At 35.4% G+C, this 14,468-nt stretch overlaps 3 protein-coding genes across 3 annotated transcripts; all 3 read right to left on the reverse strand.

Moving 5' to 3' along the window:
• Positions 1-615: 615 nt before the first annotated feature.
• On the reverse strand, positions 616-3,391 carry LOC121889783 (galactose-specific lectin nattectin-like). Its single transcript, XM_042402023.1, has 6 exons — positions 3,344-3,391; positions 3,192-3,242; positions 2,724-2,833; positions 1,848-1,982; positions 1,553-1,661; positions 616-714 (listed from the first exon to the last, which is right to left on the reverse strand). The coding sequence occupies exons 1-6, from the start codon at positions 3,366-3,368 to the stop codon at positions 647-649; spliced, it is 498 nt and encodes a 165-aa protein (XP_042257957.1). The 5' UTR covers positions 3,369-3,391; the 3' UTR covers positions 616-646.
• A 3,448-nt stretch (positions 3,392-6,839) lies between these two features.
• Positions 6,840-9,825, reverse strand: LOC121889784 (type-2 ice-structuring protein-like). The gene is made up of 6 exons (XM_042402024.1): positions 9,778-9,825; positions 9,626-9,676; positions 9,158-9,267; positions 8,281-8,415; positions 7,934-8,042; positions 6,840-7,012 (listed from the first exon to the last, which is right to left on the reverse strand). Exons 1-6 carry the CDS (start codon positions 9,800-9,802, stop codon positions 6,945-6,947), a joined length of 498 nt encoding a protein of 165 aa, XP_042257958.1. The 5' UTR covers positions 9,803-9,825; the 3' UTR covers positions 6,840-6,944.
• Positions 9,826-12,430: 2,605 nt separating this feature from the next.
• LOC121890010 (ladderlectin-like) lies at positions 12,431-14,313 on the reverse strand. Its single transcript, XM_042402258.1, has 5 exons — positions 14,292-14,313; positions 14,140-14,190; positions 13,674-13,783; positions 12,785-12,919; positions 12,431-12,541 (listed from the first exon to the last, which is right to left on the reverse strand). Exons 1-5 carry the CDS (start codon positions 14,311-14,313, stop codon positions 12,431-12,433), a joined length of 429 nt encoding a protein of 142 aa, XP_042258192.1.
• Positions 14,314-14,468: the final 155 nt, after the last annotated feature.

A 14,468-nucleotide genomic window follows, 5' to 3' on the forward strand; every position in this document is an offset into this window, starting at 1 on the left:
AACTGGTTCTAAATAAACATCCTGGATTTAACTTCAACATCTCTGGTTGAGTTCTTACTGGACACAGTAGCAGCAGGCCAGTTCCTAGTTAATCAGTTCAAGTACTATTTTTCAGTACCAATTTTTTTTTAAATGTATTTTAGGTTTAATTAACTTGAAATTATAAAACATACATATTTAAGTAAAGTTAAGGACAAAATTAGTTAATTCCACTAAATCTCTGAATGATATTTAACAGTGTAGATGTTGATCTGACTGTGATACCCATAATAATTGTTCCATTTAAAATAGAATTACAAACCAGCTTGTTTCATGCTTGCATCTTTAATTTGCACAATATGAGACAGAACAGTTCAATCTCCAGAGTAAGAAAAAGCATTCTTTTCATAACATATTCAGTTTGGCACAAGACCTAAAAGACAATCCAGCTCCCGTTTGTGTCACTTGTTGCTTCCTTCCTTAAGTAGCTTTACAGTGATAGCAAGATAGAAATAAAGATGAAAAATGATTTATAAAGCTGTAAGGTTATATATGAGACTGATGATAAAATGACAGATTAACTTGTGACAATAAACACAAACACATATCCACTAATGTTTGTGCTTTTCACAGGTATTTCATGCCTCTCTTATCTGCTCAGGAATCATCAGATTTTCTTGGCACAGACAGATGACCGGCGAGCATCACACTGAAAATCATCCCAGCAATTGTTACCTGCAATTAGTAAAAACACAGGACGTCAGCATGATTGTCAATCATATCATGTAATATTTTGATGCAGATGTAGATTAGATTATCATTTCTTAAAGGGGAACTCAGCTGATTTTCCACATCAAAGTCTGAATACTACAAGTGTGGGGGTGTGGAGTTAGAAAGAAGTGAGGTTACCAGACCCATGTAGCTGCTCCTCATCTCTGCTGGAGGCTAGCAGCTCCAGGCTACATTAGATTAACTACTAGGATAACACACCTGAAAGGTATAATATGTAACTTTTCCGCATTAAAATGTCTAAAAATGACTAGACCTATGTTATATATTTTGTTAAGTTGTGTACGTATGTAATCCCAAATGTTTCCAACAATATTCAAACCCAGACAAATCCGTAATTTTAATCAATGTAATGGTCTGTTTCATTTTGTCACCTGTTAATGATGTAATTTCCCCTTTGTGCATGTGTCAGCATTGTGGTTGTCCACAAGAAACTGAAAGTCATAAATGGATTTTTTACTCAGTTTTAAGCCACATTTTAATGATACACTTTTTAGATCTTGGTTGTTTTTAACTATAGCTTTTAACCGGATGAAGGATTTTAATCATTGGACGTCTGGATCTTAAGTTATCAGAGAAACAAGCTGAGCCTATAGAGCCTATGGACACACAGGTTTTCCAGCAACATCATCAATGAAATGTTCATGCAGGCACATTTTTAGTTTTTCATGAAGTCACCTTGTTTTTGTTATGCGTCCTTTCTTATCTACACCACTTACATAATTACATAATTCTACATAATTACATAATTCTCTCATGCAAAGTAATGTATTTTATGGTTTACCTCCGAAGTTCATCTGAATACAGTGCTGGTTCCCGTAGTTATTAGGCTCTCCTCTGCACCAGTATGAGAAGGCGAAAGGTGTGCCATCACTCCAGAGCCAAACACCCTCCTAGAAGATTGAATGGAAGACAATTGATGCATATAAATAAAGATAATCTAAATGTTAACACCACTCTAAATACCAAAAGGTTTGATATTCTTATTACAAGGTCTATTTACTTGATATCAAGTAACTTGAAGTCAAGAATGAACTTTCAAGCTCATAAGACATCTTTTGTTATTATACATGACATACCTCTTGGCTGTCAGAGCCTCCAATCCATGTCTCAGGAGACCTATGAGTTCTATCTGATATTATCCTTTTAATCTGGTTGTACTCCCGAGTTCCATGAATCGATGCAAGGTTTGCACCCTTGGACAGGCAGTTTTTCTACAGTGGAGATAAACAGAGAACAGAGTAGAGATGTGAATAGGAAGGTGCTGCTAATCTTTCTTTAAACAATATCCTCAATATCACTGAACACAGAAACACAGGACTCTACTGGTGTTATAACAATATGATAGGTCTATGTTGTAACCACCAGCTTCAATTATTTCAACTCTGTTACTGAGAAATCATGTTTTGTATCTCATTTTGGTGGACAGCTAAAGATATGACAATACCCATGAGCCTCAGCTGCTGTTGCTATGGAGAAGAAGCCAGTCAGAAGTGAGAATCACTGCGTTAATAAATTTAAAACCCTTTGTTGTCGAAGTTGCAAACAAAAGGTGATGCCATAGTTGCAGAATTCACTCAAAAGTGACCCAGAGAAAAAAAGAGCCGATTTACACTGCAGATTGTAGTTTTGTACCTTCGATTTTCTTTTGTTTCTTTTTTTTTTTAAATCAAAGTACCAGATATTATCTAATGCAGCTGTTCATCTTGTCTACTGATGATTCAACTGGAAGAGTCTAATCTGTAGAAATGTTCCAACTGTTAGTCACCTAACATTGTCTATGGGGAGAATGAAGTGGGTGCGCCCAAAATACTTTGCAACTTGATAAAGCTGCCCAGAAAAAATAATAACATGAGTAATAAGAGAACACTAAAGTTAGATGAGGAAGTTACCAAGTGTGCAAATCAAAGAAAATGTTGAAGTGTTCTTCAGTGAATACAAATCGTCTCGATTACCTCAGCTTGAGCCCAGGTCAAGGTTCGAGGAACGTAGAGGAAACAGCGGCCGTTGTACTCAGTCCATTGGGAGGGACAAGATGTTGACCTCTTGTCAACACGATGCTCCTCTGAACACAAATGGTGGAGAAAAGTGGGTCACATTGACTTTCCAGACAGTGTGATGCACTTAAACCCTTACATTCTGACAGTAGCTATCCTACAACATGTTTGAATAGTGATTTTAGAATTTTTGAATAAACACGGATCAAATTTAACCCAGAAAATCATCTATGTACAGAAATATGTATCAGCTGCATAAAAAATATTTCTAATTTTGTATATTCAGGGTCATGTTAAGAAAAACATTTCTGGCTAAAAGAAAGATGTTTGTGGTGTTTTTAATGCTCTCAAATGTAAACATGGGTCAAATTTGATCTGTAAGTGTTCATTCAGCTAATATTAATCTGAATAAATAAATGTATTCACCTTCTTGAATTATTGCCTCTGTCTCGTTGTCTTTCTCTGCTTCTTGAAGAGCTGGACAGTTAAACATGTCAGTTAGAGGTTATTATTAATATTATTATTATTATTTATTGAGGTCTAAAGACAAAAACACACAAATTCAGTCAGATACTCACCAGCAGCTCCAGCCAGAGCCATCATGGAACAAACAAGTACAGACACGGTCAGCAACTTCATGGTGGAGATGATGCAGACCTTATATGATGCTTTCCTTCAGTAAGTATAGAGACAGACATGTTAGTGATATTTAAAGCAGATAAACTGTAGTGAATGATGAGAGAGAACCAAATAGAAGAAAAGAGCGTGAAGAGAGAGAAGCAAAGCAAACCTGCCTTTGGATAATTTTCCTCCGTCTGAGTGTAGATGCTGAACAAGAGAAGGACCAGCTCTTATATACAGAGAATCATCTGTCCATCCATCACATAGTTTGTTTAAAGTAAATATTAGTCTTTTCATCCAGTGCAAACTGGGCCGAAACGGTCATGCCTCCCTGTTTCTCAGTACCATGGCGTAAAGATGACAAAGTGAACTGCAGGTTCACTGTTTGTATTCTGGACAGGATGTAACTAACTGGGTTGCCCAAATACAAATGGAGAGTGAATAACGTTTAGGTGGGCAATTAATGACTATTTTCAATAAATCTGCTGATTTTTATTTTAATTGTTTGGTGATATCATCAGATGCCTTGTTTGTCCTAACAACAGTCCAAAACCCAAAATATTCAATTTTCTTATTAGACAAGGAAAAGCAAAAAATTATAAAGTTTGAGAAGCTAGAAACATAAAATAATGGCCATTTACTTGAAAATGTACTTACATTATTAATGAATTATCAAAATTGATTTATTGTAATACTTTTTTAATGCAACTAACATCAAATCTTTACACTTTGGGAGATGATTACAATAATGATAAAGAATCATTTGAATCCATTCTTTGGTTTACTTTGGTACAATATGATGATTTATAAACTGAAAAAAAAAACAAAAATCAAAACATCCAAAACCATACTCAGCATTATAGCAGCCCATTGGCAGGGCATACATTTTTGTAATGATGTAAAGTCAACTTTAAGAAAATGAGTCGATTGAACAAAATGGAATTATATTACCAATACCCAAAATGCTTCTAAAATTTAATTGCACTCAAAACAACTGAGTTCCTTCAACAATTCATTGAGTTATGTTAAATTCACGAAAATGAGTGACTCCAACTTTTTTCCAAGATTAAGTTATTTTAAGCTACTTCTTTATTAAGATTTACTGTTAGGCATTATAGTGGATTGGATGCACTTGGGATTCATAATTAGTTTTGACCCTGAAGTTTTGCAGTTTGTACCTTTGATTGTTTTTTCCATCAAAGTAGCAGATATTATCTAATGCAGTTGTTCATCTTTTCTACTAATGATTCAACTGGAAGAGTTCCATGTCAATCCAATCTGTAGAAATGTTCCAACTGTTAGTGACTTAATGTTGTCTATGGGGAAAATGGACCAGATGCGCCAAAAATAGCTCTTCACACTTTGCAACTTGATAAAGCTGCCCAGAAAAAATAACAAGGTTAGTATTGAGATGACACTAAAGTTAGATGAGGAAGTTACCAAGTGTGCAAGTCAAAACAAACAGAATAAACAAAGAGTTCAGTTTTTCTAATAAAATGTATTACTTAGTATTGGTCCTTGGACCAGCCAGAACCATCATGGAACAAATGAGTACAGACACGGTCAGCAACTTCATGGTGGAGATGATGCAGACCTTATATGACGCTTTCCTTCAATAAGTATAGAGACAGACATGTTACACCCTGATGATGTAACTCAGTGCTGACTTTTTGTTTTGACAAGTAGCTTTCTTATGGATGGTTTTGGATCTGCCCCACTTTTAGTAAGAATTTCCAGAGAAGTGAGTCGGCATTAGATAAATATAAAGGAGCCTGGAAGCTGTTGGCCTCTAATTGGCTCCACAGAGGAGGTTGAAGGGTTAGTCCACCAAAATGACACACAGCTATAACTTCTCACAGTCCTCTAGCTGCATCTATGCATGGAAGTAGATTGGTATTAATTTCTTGAAGGTTTTAGATGGCGTTGGAAGTTAATGGAGTTAAGTTTGTGCAACTCAAAAATGAGTGCCCAAATGAACATTGAAACATGTTTTTCTTGCTGTAATCACTCCTCCTGTTCATACGGACCATTACAAGATTCCTTCATAATGCACTTACAATGTAGTGATGGGAGCAAAACCCACAAGCATTAATTTGAGCCAAAATGTATTTAAATGTTTATCTGAAGCTAATATGAGGTTATATGCCAATATGTTTTCCTGTTGAGCTGTGGTGGAAGTATAGTAACAAAAACACTGTAATGTTGAAAGATATCTACTTGATTTGACTCATTTGGACACTGAAGCTTCATATTAGCTTCAGATCAACTTTTAAATATATTTTTGTACACAAGGAGGACTGTGGATTTTGTCCTCCATCACTTCCATTGTAAGTGCATTATGAAGGGATCTTCTAATGGTCAGTATGAACAGGAGGAATAATTACAGCAAGAAAAACATCTTTCAATGTTCATTTGAGCTCCTGACTGTTGTTTTAAGACACACTTAAAAAATTGTGAACCTGTCCTTTAAAGAACTTAAACAGCACTGTCTTTGCACTTGTAACTCTTGATAAACCAAAAGGTGACATGCTGTCACTTTAGGGACCATTTTCTTTAATAGAAAGTAGTTCTAATGAAAATTGCTCGCAGTGAGGTCGGTGGAGTAACAGACTTTAGATGCAAGAATATTTTCTTTTTCTTTTCCTTAATCGGTGAATGCCACAAATTATCTTTAATCACTCACACATGTCACTGAAGAACATCTCTGTAAATTTTCAACTCAATTCCTTTTAGGCATGGGGAGTCAGGAATATTATGTATTATGTATATTTCTTACAGATTTTTGAGCTATTGGTAGTTTGCTTATCATTATTTTTAACTATATTTAACATAGTTTAATATACTATACCTCTCATGTGCTTTAAATTTTAATGTGTATATTGCAGAATAACCACACATCATCTGCCAGTTCAGCTGGTTCTAAATAAACATCCTGGATTTAACTTCAACATCTCTGGTTGAGTTCTTACTGGACACAGTAGCAGCAGGCCAGTTCCTAGTTAATCAGTTCAAGTACTATTTTTCAGTACCAAAATTTTTTTTAAATGTATTTTAGGTTTAATTAACTTGAAATTATAAAACATACATATTTAAGTAAAGTTAAGGACAAAATTACTTAATTCCACTAAATCTCTGAATGATATTTTACAGTGTAGATGTTGATCTGACTGTGATACCCATCATAATTGTTCCATTTAAAATAGAATTACAAACCAGCTTGTTTCATGCTTGCATCTTTAATTTGCACAATATGAGACAGAACAGTTCAATCTCCAGAGTAAGAAAAAGCATTCTTTTCATAACATATTCAGTTTGGCACAAGACCTAAAAGACAATCCAGCTCCCGTTTGTGTCACTTGTTGCTTCCTTCCTTAAGTAGTTTTACACTGATAGCAAGATAGAAAGAAAGATGAAAAATGATTTATAAAGCTGTTAGGTTATATATGAGACTGATGATAAAATGACAGATTAACTTGTGACAATAAACACAAACACATATCCACTAATATTTGTGCTTTTCACAGGTATTTCATGCCTCTCTTATCTGCTCAGGAATCATCAGATTTTCTTGGCACAGACTGATGGCCGGCGCGCATCACACCATAAATCATCCCAGCAATTGTCACCTGCAATTATTAAAAACACAGGACATCAGCATGATTGTCAATCATATCATGTAATATTTTGATGCAGATGTAGATTAGATTATCATTTCTTAAAGGGGAACTCAGCTGATTTTCCACATCAAAGTCTGTTTCCAGGTTGATGAAAAAAGTCATATAAGCCTTTTGTGGCTCCAGAGGGAGCTGTGTGACATCTGATAAATTGTCTGTTGGGGCTGAATACTACAAGTGTGGGGGTCTGGAGTTAGAAAGAAGTGAGGTTACTAGACCCATGTAGCTGCTCCTCATCTCTGCTGGAGGCTAGCAGCTCCAGGCTACATTAGATTAACTACTAGGATAACACACCTGAAAGGTATAATATGTAACTTTACGCATTAAAATGTCTGAAAAACGACTAGACCTATGTTATATATTTTGTTAAGTTGTGTACTTTTCTAATCCCAAATGTTTCCAACAATATTCAAACCCAGACAATTCTGTGATTTTAATCAATGTAATGATCTGTTTCATTTGGTCACCTGTTAATGATGTAATTTCCCCTTTGTGCATGGGTCAGTGTTGTGGTTGTCAACAAGAAACTGTCACAAATTGACTTTTTACTGAGTTTTAAGGCACATTTTTATGATACACTTTTTAGATCTTGGTCGTTTTTAACTAAAGCTTTTAACCGGATGAAGGATTTTAATCATTGGACGTCTGGATCTTAAGTTATCAGAGAAACAAGCTGAGCCTATAGAGCCTATGGACACACAGGTTTTCCAGCAACATCATCAATGAAATGTCCATGCAGGCACATTTTTATTTTTTCATGAAGTCACCTTGTTTTTGTTATGCGTCCTTTCTTATCTACACCACTTACATAATTACATAATTCTACATAATTACATAATTCTCTCATGCAAAGTAATGTATTTTATGGTTTACCTGAGTAGTTCATCTGAATACAGTCCTGGTTCCAGTAGTCATTAGGCTCTCCTCTGCACCAGTATGAGTAGGCGAAAGGTGTGCCATCACTCCAGAGCCAAACACCCTCCTAGAAGATCGAATAGAATACAATTGATGCATATAAATAAAGATAACCTAATGTAAACACCACTCTAAATACCAAAAGGTTTGATATTCTTATTACAAGGTCTATTTACTTGATATTTCCAAAGCTTTTAGCCACATCTCGGGCCTTCCTCAGACAATGGGTGTCAAAGTACAATTTCAAAAGTCAAGAATGAACTTTTAAGCTCATAAGACATCTTTTGTTATTATACGTGACATACCCCTTGGCTGTCAGAGCCTCCAATCCATGTCTCAGGAGAGCCATAAGTTCTATCTGATATTATCCTCTTAATCTCGTTGTACTCCCGAGTTCCATGAATCGATGCAAGGTGTGCACCCTTGGACTGGCAGTTTTTCTACAGTGGAGATAAACAGAGAACAGAGTAGAGATGTGAATAGGAAGGTGCTGCTAATCTTTCTTTAAACAATATCCTCAATATCACTGAACACAGAAACACAGGACTCTACTGGTGTTATAACAATATGATAGGTCTATGTTGTGACCACCAGCTTCAATTATTTCAACTCTGTTACTGAGAAATCATGTTTTGTCTCTCATTTTGGTGGACAGCTAAAGATATGACAATACCCATGAGCCTCAGCTGCTGTTGCTATGGAGAAGAAGCCAGTCAGAAGTGAGAATCACTGCGTTAATAAATTTAAAACCCTTTGTTGTCGAAGTTGCAAACAAAAAGTGATGCCATAGTTGCAGAATTCACTCAAAAGTGACCCAGAGAAAAAAAAGAGCCGATTTACACTGCAGATTGTAGTTTTGTACCTTCGATTTTCTTTTGTTTCTTTTTTTTTTTAAATCAAAGTACCAGATATTATCTAATGCAGCTGTTCATCTTGTCTACTGATGATTCAACTGGAAGAGTCTAATCTGTAGAAATGTTCCAACTGTTAGTCACCTAACATTGTCTATGGGGAGAATGAAGTGGGTGCGCCCAAAATACTTTGCAACTTGATAAAGCTGCCCAGAAAAAATAATAACATGAGTAATAAGAGAACACTAAAGTTAGATGAGGAAGTTACCAAATGTGCAAGTCAAAGAAAATGTTGAAGTGTTCTTCAGTGAATACAAATCGTCTCGATTACCTCAGCTTGAGCCCAGGTCAAGGTTCGAGGAACGTAGAGGAAACAGCGGCCGTTGTACTCAGTCCAGTGGGAGGGACAAGATGTTGACCTCTTGTCAACACGATGCTCCTCTGAACACAAATGGTGGAGAAAAGTGGGTCACATTGACTTTCCAGACAGTGTGATGCACTTAAACCCTTACATTCTGACAGTAGCTATCCTACAACATGTTTGAATAGTGATTTTAGAATTTTTGAATAAACACGGATCAAATTTAACCCAGAAAATCATCTATGTACAGAAATATGTATCAGCTGCATAAAAAATATTTCCAATTTTGTATATTCAGGGTCATGTTAAGAAAAACATTTCTGGCTAAAAGAAAGATGTTTGTGGTGTTTTTAATGCTCTCAAATGTAAATATGGGTCAAATTTGATCTGTAAGTGTTCATTCAGCTAATATTAATCTGAATAAATAAATGTATTCACCTTCTTGAATTATTGCCTCTGTCTCGTTGTCTTTCTCTGCTTCTTGAAGAGCTGGACAGTTAAAGACATCAGTTAGAGGTTATTATTAATATTATTATTATTATTTATTGAGGTCTAAAGACAAAAATACACAAATTCAGTCAGATACTCACCAGCAGCTCCAGCCAGAGCCATCATGGAACAAACGAGTACAGACACAGTCAGCAACTTCATGGTGGAGATGATGCAGACCTTATATGACGCTTTCCTTCAATAAGTATAGAGACAGACATGTTAGTGATATTTAAAGCATATAAACTGTAGTGAATGATGAGAGAGAACCAAATAGAAGAAAAGAGCGTGAGGAGAGAGAAGCAAAGCAAACCTGCTTTTGGATAATTTTCCTCCGTCTGAGTGTAGATGCTGAACAAGAGAAGGACCAGCTCTTATATACAGAGTATCATCTATCCATCCATCATATAGTTTGTTTAAAGTAAATATTAGTCTTTTCATCCCGTGCGAACTGGTCCGAAACGGTCATGCCTCCCTGTTTTTCAGTACCATGGCGTAAAGATGACAAAGTGAACTGTAGGTTCACTGTTTGCATTCTGGACAGGATGTAACTAACTGGGTTGCCCAAATACAAATGGAGAGTGAATAACGTTTAGGTGGGCAATTAATGACTATTTTCAATAAATCTGCTGATTTTTATTTTAATTGTTTGGTGATATCATCAGATGCCTTGTTTGTCCTAACAACAGTCCAAAACCCAAAATATTCAATTTTCTTATCAGACAAGGAAAAGCAAAAAATTATAAAATTTGAGAAGCTAGAAACATAAAATAATGGCCATTTACTTGAAAATGTACTTACATTATTAATGAATTATCAAAATTGATTGATTGTAATACTTTTATAATGCAACTAACATCAAATCTTTACACTTTGGGAGATGATTACAATAATGATAAAGAATCATTTGAATCCATTCTTTGGTTTACTTTGGTACAATATGATGATGTATAAACTGAAAAAAAAACAAAAATCAAAACATCCAAAACCATACTCAGCATTATAGCAGCCCATTGGCAGGGCATGCATTTTTGTAACGATGTAAAGTCAACTTTAAGAAAATGAGTCGATTGAACAAAATGGAATTATATTACCAATACCCAAAATGCTCCAAAAATTTAAGTGCACTCAAAACAACAAAAATTGTTCCTTCAACAATTCATTGAGTTATGTTAAATTCACGAAAATGAGTGACTCCAACTTTTTTCCAAGATTAAGTTATTTTAAGCTACTTCTTTAATTAAGATTTACTGTTAGGCATTATAGTGGATTGGATGCACTTGGGATTCATAATTAGTTTCGACCCTGAAGTTTTGCAGTTTGTACCTTTGATTTTTTTTCCATCAAAGTAGCAGATATTACAAAAATAGCTCTTCACACTTTGCAACTTGATAAAGCTGCTCAGAAAAAATAACAAGGTGAGTATTGAGATGACATCTCTGTAAATTTTCAACTCAATTCCCTTTAGGCATGGGGAGTCAGTAATATTATGTATTATGTATATTTCTTACAGATTTTTGAGCTATTGGTTGTTTGCTTATCATTATTTTTAACTATATTTAACATAGTTTAATATACTATACCTCTCATGTGCTTTAAATTTTAATATGTATATTACAGAATAACCACACATCATCTGCCAATTCAGCTGGTTCTAAATAAACATCCTGGATTTAACTTCAACATCTCTGGTTGAGTTCTTACTGGACACAGTAGCAGCAGGCCAGTTCCTAGTTAATCAGTTCATGTACTATTTTTCAGTACTGGATTACAAAAAAAATGTATTTTAGGTTTAATTAACTTGAAATTATAAAACATATAAAATATTATTTAATTCCACTAAATCCCTGAATGATATTTTACAGTGTAGATGTTGATCTGAGTGTGATACCTGTGATAATAATTGTCAGATTTTAAATAGAATTACAAACCAGCTTGTTTCATGCTTGAGTCTTTGATTTTTGCACAATATGAGACAGAACAGTTCAATCTCCAGAGCTAGAAAAAGCATTCTTTTCATAACACATTCAGTTTGGCACAAGACCTAAAAGACAATCCAGCTCCCGTTTGTGTCACTTGTTGCTTCCTTCCTTAAGTAGCTTTACAGTGATAGCAAGATAGAAATAAATGAAAAATGAGTTATAAAGCTATCAGGTTATATATGAGACTGATGATAAAATGACAGATTAACTTGTGACCATAAACACAAACACATATCCACTAATGTTTGTGCTTCTCACAGGTGTTTCATGCCTGGCTGGTTAATGCAGAGCATCACTCTGTTCCAATTATCCAGAGAAGAAAGACTCATGTTAAACATGACTTAAATATATATTACAAAATAACTATGAAATAAAAATGTTTATTCTTACTCTGTGTCTCGTAGAATTATGAAACATTTATTTCAAATTGTTTTTGGTTGATTTCTGTTTGAATACATCCTGTATACTTCCTGTGTGAGGGGCTCCAGCCAAATGAGTGTGTATGTAAATCCTTCAACTTTTGGCAAGCAGGTGACCTGAGGCTGCTATCTGATTGGTTGTTTCAGAATTTTGTTGGGACGGAGCTTTCTGCACCCCAAAAACGCCCATTTTTATTGGTCACCTATAAACACCTGGGTTTCTGCAACGTCATCAGTGAGATGTGTGAAAGCGGATTTTCAATATTTCAGAGCACTAAGTTACCTTGTTTTTGTCATGCATCCTTTAATATCTACAGCACTTGTACATAATCTCTCATGCAAAGTAATGTATTTCATGGTTTACCTCCGTAGTTCATCTGTAAACATTGCTGCGTAGTAGGTTCTCCGCTGCACCAGTATGAGAAAATGAAAGGTGTGCCATCACTCCAGAGCCAAACACCATCCTAGAAGATAGAATAGAAGACAACTGATGCATATAAATAAAGATAATCTAAATGTAAACACCACTCTAAATGCTGAAAAGTTGATATTGTCATTACAAGGTCTATTGATGTTTCTAAAGCTTTTAGCCACATCTCGGGACTTCCTAAGCAGATGGATGTCTGCTTAGTAATTAGTATAATTTCCAAAATCAAGAATGAACCTTCAAGCTCTTAAGAAATCTTTTGTAATTATACGTGACATACCCCTTGGCTGTCAGAGCCTCCAATCCATGTCTCAGGATACTCATGAGTTTTTTCTTCAATCATACTTTTAATCTGGTTGTACTCCTCCGTTCCATGAACCGATGCAAGGTGTGCACCCTTGGACAGGCAGTTTTTCTATAGTGGAGATAAACAGACAACAGAGTAGAGATGTGAATAGGAAGGTGCTGCTAATCTTTCTTTAAACAATATCCTCAATATCACTGAACACAGAAACACAGGACTCTACTGATGTTATAACAATACTATAGGTTTATGTTGTGACCACCAGCCTCAATTATTTCAACTCTGTTACTGAGAAACCATGTTTTGTCAGCTAAAGATATGACAATACCAATGAGCCTCAGCTGCTGTTGCTATGGAGAAGAGGCCAGTCAGAGACAAGAATCAGAGCGTTAATAAATTTAAAATGCTTTGTTGTTGAAGTTGTAAACAAAACTTGACGCCATAGTTGCTGATTTCACTCAAAAGTGACCCATAAAAGAAAAGAGCCGATTTACACTGCAGATTGTAAAATCGTTTTTTCCAACACTGTAATGTTTAGCTTCTTCCCGCCGTTAGAGGTGCACGTGACTGAATTTTAGGCTCTGTGATTGGACGCACCTTGGGAGTTGTAATTAGCTTCTACCCTGAATTTTTGCAGTTTTGTACCTATGATTTTCTTTTTCTGCCAAATTACCAGATATTATTCAATGCAGTTGTTCATCTTTTCTACTGAGGATTCAACTGGAATTTCATATCAATCCAATCTGTAGAAATGTTCCAACTGTTAGTCACCTAAAGAAAATGAAGTGGGTGTGCCCAAAATAGCTCTTCACACTTTGTAACTTGATAAAAGTGTTCTTCAGTGAATGCAAATCATCCTGATTACCTCAGCTTGAGCCCAGCTCAAGGCTTCGGGAACAAAGAGGAAACAGCGGATGTTGTACTTAGTCCAGCCATCGGGACAATATGTTGACCGCTTGTCAACATGATGCTCCTCTGAACACAAATGGTGGAGAAAAAGTGGGTAAGTTTGAACTTCTAGACAGTGTGATGCACTTTGATCCTTACATTCTGACAGTAGCTGCCCTACAACAGGTTTGAATGATGACTTTTGAATTTTTGAATAAACACGAATCAAATTTAATGCAGAAAATCCTCTATGTACAAAAATGTGTATCAGCTGCATAAAAAATATTTCTAGTTTTGTATATTCAGGGTGATGTCAGGAAAAGTAAAACATTTATGACTTGTTCTGAAAGGTGTTTGTGGTGTTTTTAATGCTCTCAAATGTAAAATGGGTCAAATTCGACATATAAGGATTAATACTTATCTGAATAAATAAATGTATTCACCTTCTTGAATTATTGCCTCTGTCTCGTTGTCTTTCTCTGCTTCTTGAAGAGCTGGACAGTTAAACATGTCAGTTAGAGGTTATTATTAATATTATTATTATTATTTATTGAGGTCTAAAGACAAAAACACACAAATTCAGTCAGATACTCACCAGCAGCTCCAGCCAGAGCCATCATGGAACAAACGAGTACAGACACAGTCAGCAACTTCATGGTGGAGATGATGCAGACCTTATATGATGCTTTCCTTCAATAAGTATAGAGACAGACATGTTAGTGATATTTAAAGCAGATAAACTTTAGTGAATGATGAGAGAGAACCAAATAGA

The sequence above is a fragment of the Thunnus maccoyii genome, chromosome 22 (assembly GCF_910596095.1).
Source record: "Thunnus maccoyii chromosome 22, fThuMac1.1, whole genome shotgun sequence".
Classification (NCBI taxonomy): Eukaryota; Metazoa; Chordata; class Actinopteri; order Scombriformes; family Scombridae; genus Thunnus; species Thunnus maccoyii.

Excerpts from the sequence above, each read along its gene's own strand:
- LOC121889784 (XM_042402024.1), bottom strand. The coding sequence starts at position 9,802 with ATGATGGCTCTGGCTGGAGCTGCTG. Across the intron at positions 8,416-9,157 it reads TGACCTGGGCTCAAGCTGAG|AAAAACTGCCAGTCCAAGGG; the intron begins GTAATCGAGACG and ends TCTCCACTGTAG. Across the intron at positions 8,043-8,280 it reads GAGGCTCTGACAGCCAAGGG|GAGGGTGTTTGGCTCTGGAG; the intron begins GTATGTCACGTA and ends TCGATCTTCTAG.
- LOC121890010 (XM_042402258.1), bottom strand. The coding sequence starts at position 14,313 with ATGGCTCTGGCTGGAGCTGCTG. Across the intron at positions 13,784-14,139 it reads AGAGGCAATAATTCAAGAAG|AGGAGCATCATGTTGACAAG; the intron begins GTGAATACATTT and ends ATTTGTGTTCAG. Across the intron at positions 12,542-12,784 it reads GAGGCTCTGACAGCCAAGGG|GATGGTGTTTGGCTCTGGAG; the intron begins GTATGTCACGTA and ends TCTATCTTCTAG.
- LOC121889783 (XM_042402023.1), bottom strand. The coding sequence starts at position 3,368 with ATGATGGCTCTGGCTGGAGCTGCTG. Across the intron at positions 3,243-3,343 it reads GGCTCTGGCTGGAGCTGCTG|CTCTTCAAGAAGCAGAGAAA; the intron begins GTGAGTATCTGA and ends TTAACTGTCCAG. Across the intron at positions 1,983-2,723 it reads TGACCTGGGCTCAAGCTGAG|AAAAACTGCCTGTCCAAGGG; the intron begins GTAATCGAGACG and ends TCTCCACTGTAG.